Source organism: Oncorhynchus clarkii, chromosome 16 (assembly GCF_045791955.1).
Source record: "Oncorhynchus clarkii lewisi isolate Uvic-CL-2024 chromosome 16, UVic_Ocla_1.0, whole genome shotgun sequence".
In the NCBI taxonomy this organism is placed as follows: domain Eukaryota; kingdom Metazoa; phylum Chordata; class Actinopteri; order Salmoniformes; family Salmonidae; genus Oncorhynchus; species Oncorhynchus clarkii.
The window spans coordinates 9,552,304-9,571,879 of record NC_092162.1 but is presented as its reverse complement, the minus strand read 5'-3'; the positions used below and the strand labels follow the sequence as shown (position 1 = coordinate 9,571,879).

The 19,576-nt window shown below is 43.1% G+C and overlaps 1 protein-coding gene across 4 annotated transcripts in view; it reads right to left on the bottom strand.

Annotated features, from left to right (window-relative positions):
• Window positions 1-16,946, bottom strand: part of LOC139367928 (transmembrane protein 94-like) — a 30,433-nt gene extending 13,487 nt beyond the window's left edge. For 3 of the 4 annotated variants that reach the window (XR_011626903.1, XM_071106322.1, XM_071106323.1), the window contains exons 1-8: window positions 16,811-16,922; window positions 16,322-16,383; window positions 15,663-15,973; window positions 5,724-5,849; window positions 5,494-5,621; window positions 789-925; window positions 387-601; window positions 69-220 (exon numbers count right to left, since the gene is read on the bottom strand). Coding sequence is in view for 3 of the 4 variants with exons in the window: in XM_071106322.1 (XP_070962423.1) it covers window positions 69-220; window positions 387-601; window positions 789-925; window positions 5,494-5,621; window positions 5,724-5,849; window positions 15,663-15,686 (782 nt within the window). In the remaining variant the exon portion in view is untranslated. Of the gene's footprint in view, window positions 1-68; window positions 221-386; window positions 602-788; window positions 926-5,493; window positions 5,622-5,723; window positions 5,850-15,662; window positions 15,974-16,321; window positions 16,384-16,810 lie in introns of all 4 variants that reach the window. The other variant, XM_071106321.1, reaches the window with a different exon arrangement.
• Between the last annotated feature and the right edge of the window lie 2,630 nt (window positions 16,947-19,576).

Sequence of the window (19,576 nt, the reverse complement as noted above, 5' to 3'; positions counted from 1 at the left end):
CTCAAACCCGGTCACCTCAAAATCAAAGTTTGTCAGACTGTTTAGCCTCAAGAGGATGCATTGCCCACCTGACGCTGTCGAGGATGGGCGTGCGGACCACCCTGAAGAGGCGGTGCTGCTGGGGGCTCTGGGGACCCCTCTTCTGGTCCCCCCGGGGGGAGGGAGGGGGGGAACGAGGTGGGAACATGTCCCCTGGCTCCAGAACTATATGATCGTCATCCTGGAGAAGGGAGATACAGGTGAGACATCCACATAAGCAGTATCCACCTCCTCTCTCGCCTTTACCATCTACACCCCCCTCTTTCCCTCTCACCTTCACCATCTACGCCTCCCTCCCTCTCTCTACCCCCCTCTTTCCCTCTCACTCTTCATCCCTCTCGCCGTACATTGATGCCTCTGAGAGAAGAGAATGTCTCCTGTCCTGGCCGTAGTGCTATAACGTCTCCCTCCACCAGTAGGGACACAGGCAGGTTGACCAGGTTGGAGTCGCGGTAGGTCCAGTGGAGCGACCAGGAGGGGGAGGAGGGGGTGTACAGGTCAGGGTAAAGGGAGGGAGACCACCTCATCCCCTCACCCAAATCTGCCCAGCCCGACAGGTAGCCTGGAGGCGGGAGAGAGAGGGTGGAAGGGGAAATTGAAAGATAGGATCACTAAACGAGAATGGTGGAAACTTGTCAACCTCAAGTAAAAGTGTTTATTTCTTAACGTTTTCCCTCCATTTAAATGTCCAACTGTCAACTCTCATCCCATCTCCTCTCCTCCTTGCGTCATCCCCCCCTTTCTCTCACCGTTGAGCTGATTGATGATGCTGTTGAGCCGGTGCACCATCTCAGTTCTCCTCAGCCTCTGCTGTCGACCAATCAGCATGAAGCTCAGCGTGAAGAGCATCAGGAGGGCTGCAGCGTTCACCAACTCTATCCCAGAACTACAGAGAGAGGAGAGGAGGAGAGATATGATAGTATTCACAGACTGTTGGGGCTTCCTGTGTTTCAACCTTATTTTACAGTGAGGTAGCTCTGATAGGAACATTTGGGTTGAAGTCCCAGTCTAAACAATACCCACACAAGTCCCAGTCTAAACAATACCCACACAAGTCCCAGTCTAAACAATACCCACACAAGTCCCAGTCTAAACAATACCCACACAAGTCCCAGTCTAAACAATACCCACACAAGTCCCAGTCTAAACAATACCCACACAAGTCCCAGTCTAAACAATACCCACACAAGTCCCAGTCTAAACAATACCCACACAAGTCCCAGTCTAAACAATACCCACACAAGTCCCAGTCTAAACAATACCCACACAAGTCCCAGTCTAAACAATACCCACACAAGTCCCAGCCTAAACAATACCCACACAAGTCCCAGCCTAAACAATAACCACACAAGTCCCAGTCTAAACAATACCCACTCAAGTCCCAGCCTAAACAATAACCACACAAGTCCCAGCCTAAACAATAACCACACAAGTCCCAGTCTAAACAATACCCACACAAGTCCCAGTCTAAACAATACCCACACAAGTCCCAGCCTAAACAATACCCACAAAAGTCCCAGTCTAAACAATACCCACACAAGTCCCAGCCTAAACAATACCCACACAAGTCCCAGTCTAAACAATACCCACACAAGTCCCAGTCTAAACAATACCCACACAAGTCCCAGCCTAAACAATACCCACACAAGTCCCAGCCTAAACAATACCCACACAAGTCCCAGCCTAAACAATACCCACACAAGTCCCAGCCTAAACAATAACCACACAAGTCCCAGCCTAAACAATAACCACACAAGTCCCAGCCTAAACAATACCCACACAAGTCCCAGTCTAAACAATACCCACACAAGTCCCAGTCTAAACAATACCCACACAAGTCCCAGCCTAAACAATACCCACACAAGTCCCAGCCTAAACAATAACCACACAAGTCCCAGTCTAAACAATACCCACTCAAGTCCCAGCCTAAACAATAACCACACAAGTCCCAGCCTAAACAATAACCACACAAGTCCCAGTCTAAACAATACCCACACAAGTCCCAGTCTAAACAATACCCACACAAGTCCCAGCCTAAACAATACCCACAAAAGTCCCAGTCTAAACAATACCCACACAAGTCCCAGCCTAAACAATACCCACACAAGTCCCAGCCTAAACAATACCCACACAAGTCCCAGCCTAAGCAATACCCACACAAGTCCCAGTCTAAACAATACCCACACAAGTCCCAGTCTAAACAATACCCACACAAGTCCCAGTCTAAACAATACCCACACAAGTCCCAGCCTAAACAATACCCACACAAGTCCCAGCCTAAACAATACCCACACAAGTCCCAGCCTAAACAATACCCACACAAGTCCCAGCCTAAACAATAACCACACAAGTCCCAGCCTAAACAATAACCACACAAGTCCCAGCCTAAACAATACCCACACAAGTCCCAGTCTAAACAATACCCACACAAGTCCCAGTCTAAACAATACCCACACAAGTCCCAGCCTAAACAATAACCACACAAGTCCCAGCCTAAACAATACCCACACAAGTCCCAGCCTAAACAATACCCACACAAGTCCCAGCCTAAACAATACCCACACAAGTCCCAGCCTAAACAATAACCACACAAGTCCCGGTCTAAACAATACCCACACAAGTCCCGGTCTAAACAATGCCCACACGTTCCGGTCTAAACAATACCCACACAAGTCCCAGCCTAAACAATAACCACACAAGTCCCAGTCTAAACAATACCCACACAAGTCCCAGCCTTAACAATACCCACACAAGTCCCAGCCTAAACAATAACCACACAAGTCCCAGTCTAAACAATACCCACACAAGTCCCAGCCTAAACAATACCCACACAAGTCCCAGTCTAAACAATACCCACACAAGTCCCAGTCTAAACAATACCCACACAAGTCCCAGCCTAAACAATACCCACACAAGTCCCAGTCTAAACAATAACCACACAAGTCCCAGTCTAAACAATACCCACACAAGTCCCAGCCTAAACAATAACCACACAAGTCCCAGTCTAAACAATACCCACACAAGTCCCAGTCTAAACAATACCCACACAAGTCCCAGTCTAAACAATACCCACACAAGTCCCAGTCTAAACAATACCCACACAAGTCCCAGTCTAAACAATACCCACACAAGTCCCAGTCTAAACAATACCCACACAAGTCCCAGTCTAAACAATACCCACACAAGTCCCAGTCTAAACAATACCCACACAAGTCCCAGTCTAAACAATACCCACACAAGTCCCAGTCTAAACAATACCCACACAAGTCCCAGTCTAAACAATACCCACACAAGTCCCAGCCTAAACAATACCCACACAAGTCCCAGCCTAAACAATAACCACACAAGTCCCAGTCTAAACAATACCCACACAAGCCCCAGCCTAAACAATAACCACACAAGCCCCAGCCTAAACAATACCCACACAAGTCCCAGTCCTAAACAATACCCACACAAGTCCCAGCCTAAACAATACCCACACAAGTCCCAGTCTAAACAATACCCACACAAGTCCCAGCCTAAACAATACCCACACAAGTCCCAGTCTAAACAATACCCACACAAGTCCCAGTCTAAACAATACCCACACAAGTCCCAGCCTAAACAATACCCACACAAGTCCCAGCCTAAACAATACCCACACAAGTCCCAGTCCCAGTCCCAGCCTAAACAATAACCACACAAGTCCCAGCCTAAACAATACCCACACAAGTCCCAGCCTAAACAATACCCACACAAGTCCCAGCCTAAACAATACCCACACAAGTCCCAGTAAACTAAACAATACCCACACAAGTCCCAGTCTAAACAATACCCACACAAGTCCCAGCCTAAACAATAGTCTAAACAATACCCACACACACAAGTCCCAGCCTAAACAATACCCACACAAGTCCCAGCCTAAACAATACCCACACAAGTCCCAGTCTAAACAATACCCACACAAGTCCCAGCCTAAACAATAACCACACAAGTCCCAGTCTAAACAATAACCACACAAGTCCCAGTCTAAACAATACCCACACAAGTCCCAGTCCAATAACCACACAAGTCCCAGTCTAAACAATACCCACACAAGTCCCAGTCTAAACAATACTCACACAAGTCCCAGTCCAATAACCACACAAGTCCCAGTCTAAACAATAACCACACAAGTCCCAGTCTAAACAATAACCACACAAGTCCCAGTCTAAACAATAACCACACAAGTCCCAGTCTAAACAATACCCACACAAGTCCCAGCCTAAACAATACCCACACAAGTCCCAGCCTAAACAATACCCACACAAGTCCCAGTCTAAACAATAAACAATAAAACCCACACAAGTCCCAGTCTAAACAATACCCACACAAGTCCCAGTCTAAACAACGCCCACACGTTCCGGTCTAAACAATACCCACACAAGTCCCGGTCTAAACAATAACCACACAAGTCCCAGTCTAAACAATACCCACACAAGTCCCAGTCTAAACAATACCCACACAAGTCCCAGTCTAAACAATACCCACACAAGTCCCAGTCTAAACAATACCCACACAAGTCCCAGTCTAAACAATACCCACACAAGTCCCAGTCTAAACAATACCCACACAAGTCCCAGTCTAAACAATACCCACACAAGTCCCAGTCTAAACAATACCCACACAAGTCCCAGCCTAAACAATAACCACACAAGTCCCAGTCTAAACAATAACCACACAAGTCCCAGTCTAAACAATACCCACACAAGTCCCAGTCTAAACAATACCCACACAAGTCCCAGTCTAAACAATACCCACACAAGTCCCAGTCTAAACAATACCCACACAAGTCCCAGTCTAAACAATAACCACACAAGTCCCAGTCTAAACAATAACCACACAAGTCCCAGTCTAAACAATACCCACACAAGTCCCAGTCTAAACAATACCCACACAAGTCCCAGTCTAAACAATAACCACACAAGTCCCAGCCTAAACAATAACCACACAAGTCCCAGTCTAAACAATAACCACACAAGTCCCAGTAAACAATACCCACACAAGTCCCAGCCCAATACCCACACAAGTCCCAGTCTAAACAATACCCACACAAGTCCCAGTCTAAACAATACCCACACAAGTCCCAGTCTAAACAATACCCACAATGTACAGAGGCCCAGTATAAATAACACCCACAATCAAAAAAAGTTGGTCAAATTGCCTGAATTGATACCATAACAATAAATAGAACATTAATGTGTACCACCGTTTATTCAAATGATCCTTTAAACTAATACTTCTAGTTTGATGGTTATAGTCATCAATTGTCCCATTAACGATCACCCATATTAGCAAACTTATGTCATATCAAACTTATTTCACATTTCTCTAGTATAGGTTACTTATTGTAATGAACGATATCAGCAAACGATATCGGTATGGTCTGTGTCGATAATGTTCTGTCAGTTGTCCCAGCTACACAGTCAAACACACCTGCCGTGCGGCTGGTCGCCATAACAACAGAGAAGTCCCACCACCACCAGCAGTGTGAGGGCGGCTCCCGGCCAATGGAGACAGGAGTGGCGGTTGCCATGGTGAAGGAAGCTTTTCACCCACTGCTCCTAAAATAACATCAACAAACAAAACAGCTCATTACGCTCTACAACAAAGTGTGTGTGTGTCCGTGTGTGTGTGTGTATGTGAGTGTGTGCGGTGGTATCTACCTGTGCAGTGGGTTGTTTGCCACGGCCTGTGGTCTGGTGCTGGTCAAGCAGGGTGGTGAGCTGGTCCCTCAGTGTTCCCAGAGCCTGACCAGTGGACAAGCCCAGGGTCCCCGCTCCCCCCTCCTCCTGAAACATACACACACACACAAAATATATAGTTAGAATGCACAAATCACATTACAGTCAAGAACGATTCAAATAGTTCAAAGGTCACAAATCCATGGACATTTATGGTACAAAAAGCACCATGTCCACATAGCTTGGCTGCCCATGACCGCTGAAACAGAGCAGTACCTTGCTAGCTGCTTTGCCTTGGTCCTATGCACAGATAAACTGTACAGTATAATTATCGGCACTCTAAACTAACTGAAGCCAATAGGATATGGTTTTAAAAGAGCAGAGACTAGAGGTCGGCCGATTTCAAATTTTCATAACAATCGGTAATTGGCATTTTTGGACGCCGATTACATTGCACTCCACGAGGAGACTGCGTGGCAGGCTGACCACCTGTTACGCGAGTGCAGCATCAAAAGGGCCTTGTGGCTGCAAGGAGCAAAGGTCAGTTGCTAGCTAGCATTAAACTTATATTAACATAATCACTAGTTAAACTAGTAATATCAACCGTGTGTAGTTAACTAGCTTGTCCTGCGTTCCATATAATCAATGCGGTGCCTGTTAATTTAGAGTCGAATCACAGCCTACTTCAACTTCGCCAAACGGTTAATGATTTAACAAAAGCGCATTTGCAAAAAAAAGCACAATCGTTGCACCAATGTACCTAACCATAAACATCCATGCCTTTCTTAAAATCAATACACAAGTATTATTTTTTAAACCTGCATATTTAGTTAAAATAAATTCCTGTGAGCAGGCAATATTAACTAGGGAAATTGTGTCACTTCTCTTGTGTTCTGTGCAACAGAGTCAGGGTATATGCAGCAGTTTGGGCCGCCTGGCTCATTGCGAACTGTGTGAAGACCATTTCTGCCTAACAACGACCGTGATTAATTTGCCAGAATTTTACATTATTATGACATAACTTAACAGCAATATTTCGGGTTGACACCCGTTCGATAACAAACGGTTCCGTATTTCACTGAAAGAAAACTTTTTGATTTCGAAATTATCGTTTCCGGATTTGACCATGTTAATGACCTAAGGCTCGTATTTCTGTGTGTTATTATATTATAATTAAGTCTATGATTTGATATGATAATCGGTATCGGCTTTTTTGGTCCTCCAATAATCGGTATCGGCGTTGAAAAATCATAATCGGTCGACCTCTAGCAGAGATTGTTATGCTATAAATTTAATCATTCCTCTACACTGAACAAAAATATAAAAACAAATGTTGGTCCCATGTTCATGAGCTGAAATAAAAGATACCAGAAATTCTCCATATGCACAAAAAGCTTATTTCTCTCAAATTTTGTGCAAAAATGTGTTTACATCCCTGTTAATGAGCATTTCTCCTTTGCCAAGAAAAATCCATCCACCTGACAAGTGCGGCATATCAAGAAGTTGATTAAACAGAATGATAATTGCACAGGTGCACCTTGTGCTGGGGACAAAAGGTCACTCTAAAAGGTGCAGTTTTATCACACAACGCCACAGATGTCTCAAGTTTAGGGAGCATGCAATTTGCATGCTGACTGCAGGAATGCCCACCAGAGCTGTTGCAAGATCATTTCTCTACCATAATCCTCAAACGTCCTTTTAGAGAATTTGGCAGTATGTCCAAACGGCCTCACAACCGCAGACCACGTGTACAGCGTTGTGTGGGCGAGCAGTTTTCTGATGTCAACGTTGTGAACAGAGTGCCCCATGGTGGCAGTGGGGTTATGGAATGGGAAGGCATAAGCTACAGACAACAAACACAAGTGCATTTTTATCGATGGCAATTTGAATGCACAGAGATACTGTGACGAGATCCTGAGGCCCATTGTCGTGCCATTCATCCACCGCCATCACCTCAATGTCTCAAGGATCTGTACACAATTCCTGAAATATGAAAATGTCCCAGTTCTTCCATGGCATGCATACTTAGACATGTCACCCACTGAGCATGTTTGGGATGCTCTGGATCGATGGGTACAACAGCATGTTCCAAATACCCAGCAACTTCGCACAGCCATTGAAGAGGAGTGGGACAACATTCCACAGGCCACAATCAACATATCCTATGCAGTGTGTCGCACTGCATGAGGCAAAATGGTGGTCATACCAGATATGGACAGGTTTTCCTTGTTTTTAAGGTATCTGTGACCAAGAGATGGATGCATACCTGTTTGACCAGTCATGTGAAATCCATAAATTGGGGCCTAATGAAGGCATTTAAATTGACTGATTTCCTTAGATGAACTGTAACTCAGTAACATCTTTGAAATTGTTGCGTTTATATATATATTTTCAGAATAGTTATGCGCAACAGAAGTGAAGCTAGCTGTAGAGGAACAGTCATACCTAATGTCAGTGGGTTAGGGTTACAATGGAAGCCAGCTGCAGAGGAACAGTCATACCTAATGTCAGTGGGTTAGGGTTACAATGGAAGCCAGCTGCAGAGGAACAGTCATACCTAATGTCAGTGGGTTAGGGTTACAATGGAAGCCAGCTGCAGAGGAACAGTCATACCTAATGTCAGTGGGTTAGGGTTACAATGGAAGACAGCTGCAGAGGAACAGTCATACCTAATGTCAGTGGGAATCTTTTCCCACACTCTACAGACACCTAATTTCAGCTCAGCTTTGTTTTCAAGCTCCACATCCCACACAGCTATAAATAAAACGGACAATTCTCCAGAGTCAAGAAGCAGAAAATCCTCTAGACATGGACACACACAAAACACACCCGGACGTCAGAGCCTGGTTGACACCGCTTCAGCATCCTAATGCCTGGCTAGCCGGTCTCATCTCTCTCTGCCCTACACTGAATCTTGGTCTAGCTCAGCCACAGCCCAGTGCCAGCTGGACGAGCTCTGACTGAATGTGCCTCTGCAATGTCTGGCTAGATGATACAGGAGAGTGTAAGAGTGGAGGCATATGAAAGCTGAAAGAAAGAGTGCCTGGGTGGAAAGGAGAAGAGAAACTGTATTGAGGGTTGTGCTTTGCAGTGTTTCCGCAGCAGTTGTTTAGTGTGGTGGAGCGCCACGACAAAATTACAGTCCACTTCTCCTCTGCAAACAAAACAAGTGATGAAAAGAAAAACTATTCTACTCTTGATGTTGTCAGAATGATCTGTTTACCAAGTCGGCTTGTGCGTTTTATGCCACATAAATATTCCTTGAGGAACAAGTTACGAGTGCTATAGGGAGGGAAACATGAAATTCTGACAAGAAGTCAACGCATAACAATTCTCGCAATTGCAGGGAAAACAGAAATGAATGGCCTTTGTTAAAAAGAGGACCCCAGCTTTCCATTCCTACTTTTAACTCCTAAATATGAGCAAACTGCAACATTTTAAACCAAGACTTTTTAGCAGTGGCATGGTTAAGCAAGTTACCACTGCTATTCCCTGTGAGTGCATAGGGGAAAGTGGAGTTAAATGTAACATGGGTAAATTGTAGGGTAGCTCGGGGTAAAATGCCACCCGCCCTCAAAACACTTTCAGTTGAGCAAGAGTAAAACTGCCATGAAGTGGTTTCTGTGAGAAGTACAGACCCCGGGTGGTGGAGTGGCCCCAAGTTACCCTAACAAGACAGGCCTAGATTATATTCGGTGTTTATGCAAGTTTTTGGGGACTTAAAAATTCATCAATAGGATGCTAACTAGTTAAAATATCACATTTGGGATCTAGCTAATGATTAGCCCAACAGGGTAAATGCAGAGGCAACCCCATGCTTCAGACTATTTATTTATAGCCACTATGCTGCATTAGCTGGGTAACAGGTAATAATGCTTATTGCTAATAGTATACCTGATAATATGGACCATGCATAGGCTATATGTGAAAATAATTTAACAAATAATTTAACAATTTCTGGGAGGTGTAAATATATATTTTTCCTTCATTTTGGAGTAGGAAGTCCTTTTAAAAAGTCACTTGAACTGAGCTTAGTCCTTCTACATAACAACCCCCAGACCCTTAAAACAAGGGGGGGGGGGTAGGGACCCAACCTTTGTGTGGTAGCAGGGAGTAGCAGCACTTGCTATGCAAACGTGAGTATAACTCTGGTCACGCAAATGGAAAACTTTGTAAAAAAGTAGGAATCATTTGTGAGAATGAGGCGGACGAATTGGCCATCCACTCGTCAATCTGCGGGGCAACATTTAATCTGTGAGAACTTCCATGGTTATCAACAACGGAAGGAGATGCTTCAACAAAACTTTGCTTTTCAAAGTGGATGCTGTCCCTACAACGCATCACAAGCAGCCAGCTGCAGAGACAGGCTATGATCCGGGCTTCATCAGGTACTGGGAAAGTAGTCAGACCTTGACTTTCTCCACATTTTGTTACATTACAGCCTTATTCTAAAATGGATTTGTTTTTTTCCCTCATTAATCTACCCAAAATACCCCATAATGTCAAAGCAAAAACAGGTTTTTAAAAATGTTTGCAAATTTATGAAAAAATATGAAAAAATAAAAAATATCACATTTACATAAGATTTCAGACCCTTCACACAGTACTTTGTTGAAGCACCTTTGGAGGCGATTACAGCCTCGAATCTTCTTGGGTATGACACAACAAAGCTTGGCACACCTATATTTGGGGAGTTTCTCCCATTCTTCTTTGCAGATCCTCTCAAGCTCAGATCCTCTTCTCCCTTGATTGCTCAGTTTGGCTGGGCGTCCAGCTGTAGGAAGAGTCAAGGGTGGATCCAAATTTCTTCCATTTAAGAATGGAGGCCCACTGCGTTCTTGGGGACCATCAATGTGGCAAAAACATGGGGAAGGATACCAAAATATCTGTGCCTCGACACAATCCTGTCTTGGAGCTCTACAGACAATTCCTTTGACATCATGGCCTGGTGTTTGCTCTGACATGCACTGTCAACTGTGGGACCTTATATAGACAGGTGTAGGTATAAACAGGTGTGTGCCTTTCCAAATCATGTCCAATCAATTTAATTAAGCACAAGTGAACTCCAAATCAAGTTGTAGAAACATCAAGGATGATCAATGGAAACAGGATGCACCTGAGCTCTATTTCGAGTCTTCTAGCAAATGGTCTGAATACTTATGTAAATAAGGTATCTGTTTTTTATTTGTAATAAATGAGCAAAATGTATAAAAACATTTTCACTTCGTCACTATGGGGTAATATGTGTAGATTGATATGGGATTTTTTAAAAATTTAAACCATTTTAAAATAAAGCTGTAACGTAACAAGATGTGGAAAAAGTCAAGGGGTCTGAATATTTTCCGAAAGTACTGTAAGTGAATGAGCTAGCTTACTACCTCCATGCTAACGTTAGCTAGCTATAGAACTACCGCATTTAGCTCACATCTTCCATCTAAATAACACTAAAGTAACCAAATGAACATGGCTACCAACAGCTGGTAGACAACTGCTGGTGCTGTCATACTAGACAGTACAAGCCTATGGGAAAATAGTTGTTTTGTTCGCGATGGAGGTCAATGTTTTGTACAGAGCCCTGTAGCTGGGGCCAAAACTGTGTGTGTCTGTGTGGATTGCGGGCTAAAACAAAACACGACGCCTCGGCCATGTATTCGATCATGGATCTGGTGACAGAGCCATGAAGGAGCCATGTTTTCTTTAGAGGGGCGGAGAGTTTATTTCTGGAGCTAGCCGCAGGAGTTGTGTTATGGGAGCTGCTGGCTGTCTGCTAGAGGTTGACCGATTATGATTTTTCAACACTGATACCGATTATTGGAGGACCAAAAAAGCCGATACCGATTAATCGGACAATTTTATTTTTTTGTAATAATGACAAATGTATTTATTTATTTGAATTTTACCCCTTTTTCTCCCCAATTTCGTGGTGTCCAATTGTGGTCGTAAAGGACCACCTCCACCTCCAAAACAAATGGCAACAATAATCATTCCTTGCCATGTGTAGGTTCAACTGCAATTCAACTAGTAAAATGCTCCAATCATGTGTTCCGGTAGTATATTTCAGAATAAATCGGTAGGATAACTGGTCCCTTTGAGCACCAGTACCAATACCAGCGACAGTCAGTCTAGCTACAATCAGTAAGAAGGTTAGAGACCTAACCAATCAAATTACCCTTGACAATAGCAACATAGGAGTCACTCAGAGTGCAACACGTGGAAGGGAATCTCCAGTGCACTCTTCCAATGGTTAACACACATGACACTAATAAATAGAATCCTCCATTGAGGAGGAAAATTATTAGAATCATAAACCACGATCACACCACGTACGACTGGTCCAATACTTAAAGAGTACTTCCGTCGTGAGGTTAGCTTCTATGTGGATAACATAGCTATGAAAGAGACTTCATACCTAACACCACTACAATAGTGGAAGACACAGTGACTTGTAGTAAAAACTACTACAGACTCCCTCGACACCAATTCTGACTGACCTCCAGGCATTGACCTAAAAATTACCTGACTACGTCAGACTCATCCTGAACAAGTTGTAATCTGCCAGGATGCTTGGTTTTCTTCCCTTGACATGCGCACTTGTGTAAGCATAAACGCACATGCACAACAGAACATCCAATTAGGATTTATGCTAGGATCACTTAAGGGTCCAAGCAAAATACCAGCCGTAGTAAATAAAGTTGAACATTTACTTCTAGGCCTTTGACTCTACAGCACTCACCAGTTTTCTTCCCAGAAGTCCATAGGTCATCCCTGTAGACTGCCAAAACTAGTGCCTTCCAGCTGTAAACTTATCATATAGTTATCAACTTAGGATAGTGCCTAAGGAACACACCAAGTAGGAAAACCCTAGATATGGCATTAGAGACAATGTCATGATAGTCATTTTGCCAGAACATTGGACGTATATAGAATACAGTCCAATTAGTTGATTTTTGTGTGAGAACTATATTTTGTATATATTTTGTTTATGCTTTCATTCCTTTTCGGTTCAGTTCCTTTGACACTTAGGAAGCGATAGAGCCATTAACAAAGTCCCCATACAACCATCACTTACTGCCACAACGCCGCTCATTGGGGAATGAATGTAATTCTATATATTTCATGAGTATGTGTGCGTTGTTAACATCTGCCTAAGTTACTGGGTCCGGAACGGCGACTCCAAATCCGGATACCCACGATCCATCCTTGTGGCAGCATGCCACGCTGTCAGAGAGCCTACCAAGGTAAACCAGCAGAAGGGGAGGGGGGGGGGGGGAGAAAGTGTCCCGGAGAAAGTGTAAAAGATCGGTGAAGAATCCAGCTACGAACTGGTTAGTTTGTCACAACTTGGGAAGCTCATGGGAGACGGTGTGGCCACATTACCATAACGCTGTTTATATAATAGCCCCAGATATAAGGTTTACATCTAATTGTTGTATAAGATGAATGAGTGAGTATGACACTGTTTACACAATTTTACAATATGATTTTGGACTGTTTAATGAAGGAAAACTCAAAAAGGAAATTGGATTTGAACTAAATCAGAGGACCACCCCTGAGCCCAGTTAGGGTCAGATATCCTGGGATAGCCTTTTCCTGCCATTCCGAATAAAACCCAACTTTGAGAAATTATCACCAGACCAAGCTTACCTCAATTACGAGATGGCTAAAGGTGTATGCCATCGCTGAATCTTTTTAACCATACCACGTGGTTAAACTCTTAGACTATCGATACCGACAGAATAAGAACAAGTCTTTGATATTGATTACTAGTCTGCAGCTAGGAATTCGGCATCATTGAACGCGAAGAACGACAACCACCGAAACATTAATTCTATAACGAATGTCACTCTGAACAATCCCCTCTAACCACAACCGAGAGAGAGAGACGGACAATTCTATAAAATAAATGAACTTTTCACCAGCGATCAAGACGACACACTGAGCGTAAATATATATATTGATTGCAATTGTTCCCGACTGAGTGAGCGTTCATGTGTAAGGATTAGCATTTCAATTGTTATAGCTATCACTTTGTAGTGACTTCTTAGTCGACCCCCACTCCCCCTCGTCAAACAAGCCGCCATGCCGGTTCAGCCCACTAGGGCACATTCTCCTATCATTTCATGTAACCACATTTACCATGTTTGTTTGTTTGTTTATGCATTTCTGTGAATTACCTACTTAGTAATAAATAAATGGTTTAAGACAATTGATGTATGGATGACTCGTAGTGAAGACTGGCTTCGTGCAGATAACCAACAATTTACGACGTTTGGAATGAGACTAACGTGAGGTACAGTAAATACTTCATTAATTTGAAGATAAAATATCTGAAAAGTTATTTGTAATCTGAATATTTTTCCTTGGTGCCCTGACTTCCTAGTTAATTAGTTACGTGATTAATTAGTTGATCGCGCAGTAACGAATTAGAGAGAATCTTGGATAAAAACTATAAGTCAGCCATTCCGATTAATCGGTCGACCTCTATTGTCTGCACTTGGGCTCTGTGTGTGTGGATGGCTCGATGGATGGGGTCTGTGGTGCCAGGCGATAGAGCTTGCCTGCGGGCTAAATTGAAATGCGATGCTTTGGTCATGGATCTGATTGTGGATCTGGGGGTCATTTTGGAGAAGTCCTGGAGACAGGCTTTCTTTGGAGGAGTGGACTGTGGATTTTGTTCAATGGGAAATAAATCTTAGGTTCCATGTTGTCACAGTTGCTTCTTGTTGAAGAGGCATCAGCTAACGTTAGCTTCCTCTGCTTCTTGTTGAAGAGGCATCAGCTAACGTTAGCTTCCTCTGCTTCTTGTTGAAGAGGCATCAGCTAACGTTAGCTTCCTCTGCTTCTTGTTGAAGAGGCATCAGCTAACGTTAGCTTCCTCTGCTTCTTGTTGAAGAGGCATCAGCTAACGTTAGCTTCCTCTGCTTCTTGTTGAAGAGGCATCAGCTAACGTTAGCTTCCTCTGATTCTTGTTGAAGAGGCATCAGCTAACGTTAGCTTCCTCTGCTTCTTGTTGAAAAGGCATCAGCTAACGTTAGCTTCCTCCGTTTCTGAATTCGTTTGTGGCCTTTTTTTCTAGCTGGCAAAATAAGTGAGCTAGATTGTTTGTGTATTACCATATGTTGATAACTTACCCACGTTTGTCACTGGTATTGGCTAGTAAATATCCGAAATCTTGCCAGCTAGACAGTTATAGCCGCAAGCTAAAACTAGGGAAAGAGGGAAGAGAGAATTTACTTTGTTTCATCTGCAGCTGGCTTGATAAAGTAATTTTACAGACTATAATTGCTCAATAAGTTGTGAATATCGTAGGAAAATCCTCAAAGCTTAGTGGGCATCAGCTCATCATGTACAGTAGGTTCACCGTGTGAATCATCGTGTTCGGTTTTCATACGCAGGGAGAATAAATTGTACAATTGTAAAGTAAAAAGTTAGAACCCATGTATATTCATAGTTGCAGGAAGTCATGGTACCGAGGGTGCTGCAGAACCCCCTGACAAATCACAATTCAATTCATATTATTTGAACTGATATATTCTAGGCCTTTATTACTCCTGTATGAGCAGAGAAAAATACTCCACAGCAGAGTGGGGTGACAGAAAGGGAGGAGGCTGAGAAGGAGAGCGGATGGTGTGGTTGCTGACACTTGTCAACCTTCAGCTCACTGCTTTAAAAGTACAGGCTCATGATAACGAGCTGACAGTCCAGTTCCTCTTTTGAGACACCAGACCAAAGACGGTTTCAATGTCTGTCATGAATAGCTTACATTTATTGGCCAACTTAAAAAAAAAAAACTTGGAAGAGCGGTCTGCGGGGATCAGTCAGCGCAAACACACACACACACACACGTCCCAAGGAGTCTCTGTTTCACAAACAGCCCACTTCAGGGAGCCAGCTGACGTCGCTGGGCGCTAGGAAACTCACCTGCTTCTTATCCTGTAGCTCCATGGCAACCAGCGCAGCCTCTCACCATGCTCCGAGTCTCATACACACACCAGACGAGCATAGGCAGCGCCTTCACCCTCCGAATGTCCCCTCGATCCCCAACTTTGGCTGTCCCCTCGATCCCCAACGTCGGCTGGAGGACAATGTCACCCACTGGCCCCGCTATGTCAGCCTGCTCTGCCAGTCTGAGGGGATGACCACGCACGCCCACATGGACTCACTGCAGGGTACGCTGGGAGATGTAGTTTTTGAGGAGGCTAGTTACTGTAGTCACGAATGGCGGGGTAGATCTGTGTGGGGAAGAGATCAGTAAAAGGAAAGATAAATGATTACGGTATTGGTATATAGCAGTGATTTCATACCCTAGCTATAGGTCCGTGGGAAAGAGGCAGAGACGGATGTCTTTCTGACAGTTTCAGCTGAACAGGTACAGGAACCAAACCCAACTTGTATGATCCATTTACTTAACATGTATACATGGTGTAAGAATGCGGTCCAATAAGCAACTGGTGCAAACTACTGTGCACTTACGGAAAGACGTCATGAACTTATATAGCCAGCCCATTCACAACAAGAGCCTACGTCAGAAGCAGAACTATTCGTTGCTGACAGATGTACAATAGATTAAATGTACTCACTTTCTGCGTATGCTTATCCTTGGATTTCCTTGCACTGATTTGACCTGTACTTACAGTGTCTTCTATGGGAGAGAGAGAGAGGCGATGAACGACAGCCCACATGTCATGATGCTTTTATAGTGACTTCCGGTTTTAGTGTGCATACGGAGCTTATGGTTTCACATGCCATCTAGATAACTGAGAGTCAATGGTAGTGTCTGCAGATTCTGCCATGGAAAAACAAGAATGCAATGCACCTAGCTAAAACTTCGCACAATCAATGCTGTGTGACAAAAACACGTGTTAACGTTGCCAGCTAAAGCACTGTTTACGATTCGTCGCCAGCTAGCTAATGCGAGCTAAGCTAGCTAGCGTTGCCATTTGCAACGTCAAGGTTCGTTTTCTTATCGATGTCAAGAGACGCCTGCGATAACTGGCAATCGCGCGCTAAGCAATTTACAGAGCGAATGGCACCACTGTCAATGCGCCAAATATATCTGTCACACTCACGTTCAGGTTGCAACGAGGTCTGTCTCTCGTCACACCGTTTAAACCTCAATTTGATCTCGAAAAGCCCGTGTACAGTCCACTAGTGAAACGCCATGTTCGTGAAGGAGTGGCATTTCTTGTTGGAAGCTGTGAAGTACGGTTGTGATAGGTTGGGATTCCTGGAGGGCTTGCCATAGGTGGAATATTCTCTCGTTTGTTGATAAGGGTTTTGATTGACGTGTGTAGGAGGGGCGGCTGGTGGAAGTCCTATTTTTACGGTCTAGACACGAATCGACCGTTTTAGTTTTACTTATCCTCAATTCAATTTCAATTCAAGGGGCTTTATTGGCATGGGAAACACATGTTAACATTGCCAAAGCAAGTGAAATAGATAATTAACAAAAGTGAAATAAACAATAAAAATGAACAGTAAACATTACACTCACAGAAGTTCCAAAAGAATAAAGACATTACAAATGTCATATTATGTCCATATACAGTGTTGTAACGATGTGCAAATAGTTAAAGTACAAAATGGGAAATAAATAAACATGGGTTGTATTTACAATGGTGCTTGTTCTTCACTGGTTGCCCTTTTCTTGTGGCAACAGGTCACAAATTTTGTTGCTGTGATGGCACACTGTGGTATTTCACCCAGTAGATTATTATAGAGTATCAAAATTGGGTTTGTCTTCAAATTCTTTGTGGGCAGTGTGCACATAGCCTGTCTTCTACAGTATGGGGGCCTTTCTCAATAGCAAGCCTATGCTCACTGTATCTGTACATAGTCAAAGCTTTCCTTAAGTTTGGGTCAGTCAGGGTGGTCAGGTATTCTGCCACTGTGTACTCTCTGTTTAGGGCCTAATAGCATTCTAGTTTGCTCAGTTTTTTTTGTTAATTCTTTCCAATGTGTCAAGTAATTATCTTTTGTTTTCTCATTATTTTTATTGGGTGTAATTGTGTTGCTGTCCTGGGGCTCTGTGGGGTGTGTTTGTGTTTGTGAACAGAGCCCCAGGACCAGCTTGCTTAGGGGACTCTTCTCCAGGTTCATCTCTCTGTAGGTGATGGCTTTGTTATGGAAGGTTTGGGAATCGCTTCCTTTTAGGTGGTTGTAGAATTTAACGGCTCTTTTCTGGATTTTCAATCTCTCTGTAATCTTTTTCAAAGGTGAGTAGGTTACTGCATAGTTGGCTTTACCAGAGAGGAAGAGGCGGTCCATGAAAATGAGCCCACGAAGTAAGGATTATTTTGTAGGGTGGTCCATCAGAGCATGTCGAATTTGGTCAACATTGATTTGTTAATTTTCTACATGAGGCAATTTTTTGTTGTTGTTGATTGAATATAAGTTTCTTCATGGTTAGGTTGTTACCAATCCACTGATATAAAATGGATGCACGTTGAAAAAACAACAACTTTATATCAGAGTTGTGTCTGTTGTCATGGAGATAGAAGCCTCATCATTTTAGCATGGACATTGCCATTGAGGGCTTCCACCATTTTAAAGTGTTCAACTGGGTGGGGATTGCTACGAGTTGGGCACAATCAGCCAAAGAAGAAGAATATATTGTACTACTTTAAAACGTAGAGAACCTCAATGGCGCTTCCCATGCTGTCACAGACCGGCCACATCATGATGATGCAAAATGCATAATTTTGCATATTCCTGATATGGCTGGTGAAACTTTGCTTATTCACAATGATTCACAGCTGTAATGGCTGCCAAAAGCGCTTCCACCAATGGTAGGGCAACATTTTAATTTCCACCTAAATAGACATACCCAAATGTATTTATTTTTCATGACATGGCCATAAACAATAACTGGTATTGTTGCATTGTTTAAGAAAGGTCTGGAATTCACCTTTCTGGTAAAAAATTATTATAAATGCTGAGATTTTCTCCTAAAACGTCCAATGAGCGTCGCAGATACCATTCAAATGTGTGCCGACTGATTACAACAGCAGCATAAAGCACAAAGTGATTTTGTCCGTCTGTGACCATGGAAAAGTCGTCTTCTTTCAATTCTGTAGCATTTTTTTCCATGTTGAGAGCTCAAAATCCAGCTGAGACTATCACAGCGAGATGAAACCACAATGGCTGGACTGTCATCGTTTCATTTGTTGTCTCTAAAGCTGGGCTCACTCGCTCAGAGGAAGAGATAATCGATTCTTTGTATGGATAGAAGACCTGGGATAACTATAGTTTTTTAACTAGGCTTTGTGGAAAGTACCTATTTTCTCTCGGAACGAATAGTTACTTTGGAGGTGACTACAAATATTTGAATACATATCCCAAAAAGTACTACTTTTTAAAAACTATTTCAATTCAGATCTCAGAAAGTAACTACTTTTTTTAAATGTTTGATTACAGATCTCAGGAAGGGACTTCTTTCCTGAAGCTATTGGATTGGCTGCTTTAAACTAATGTCAGGAATGTATCTGGAACTGCATGTTGAAGGTAGAAATGAAAGGGATAGAGCACACGCCATCTCCTATACTATTTCAATCTATCTGACAGTCATATGTGACCTACACAATACATTTCTATCTGAACATTCCATTGTCCTATATGTCCATTGCCCCAGGTGTACATAATCAAGTCAAACAAATTATATTCTGAACCGATAAGTATAAATAAGTTGTAATTCTCAACTACTGTATGATTCTTTCAACATGCCACTGAAAAGGTTGAAAGCGGCAACACTTTTCATTTTGCAACACTTAATAACCATATTTTGTGACTGCAAGCATTCTCAGTTTTATTTTACTAGGCAAGTCAGTTAAGAACAT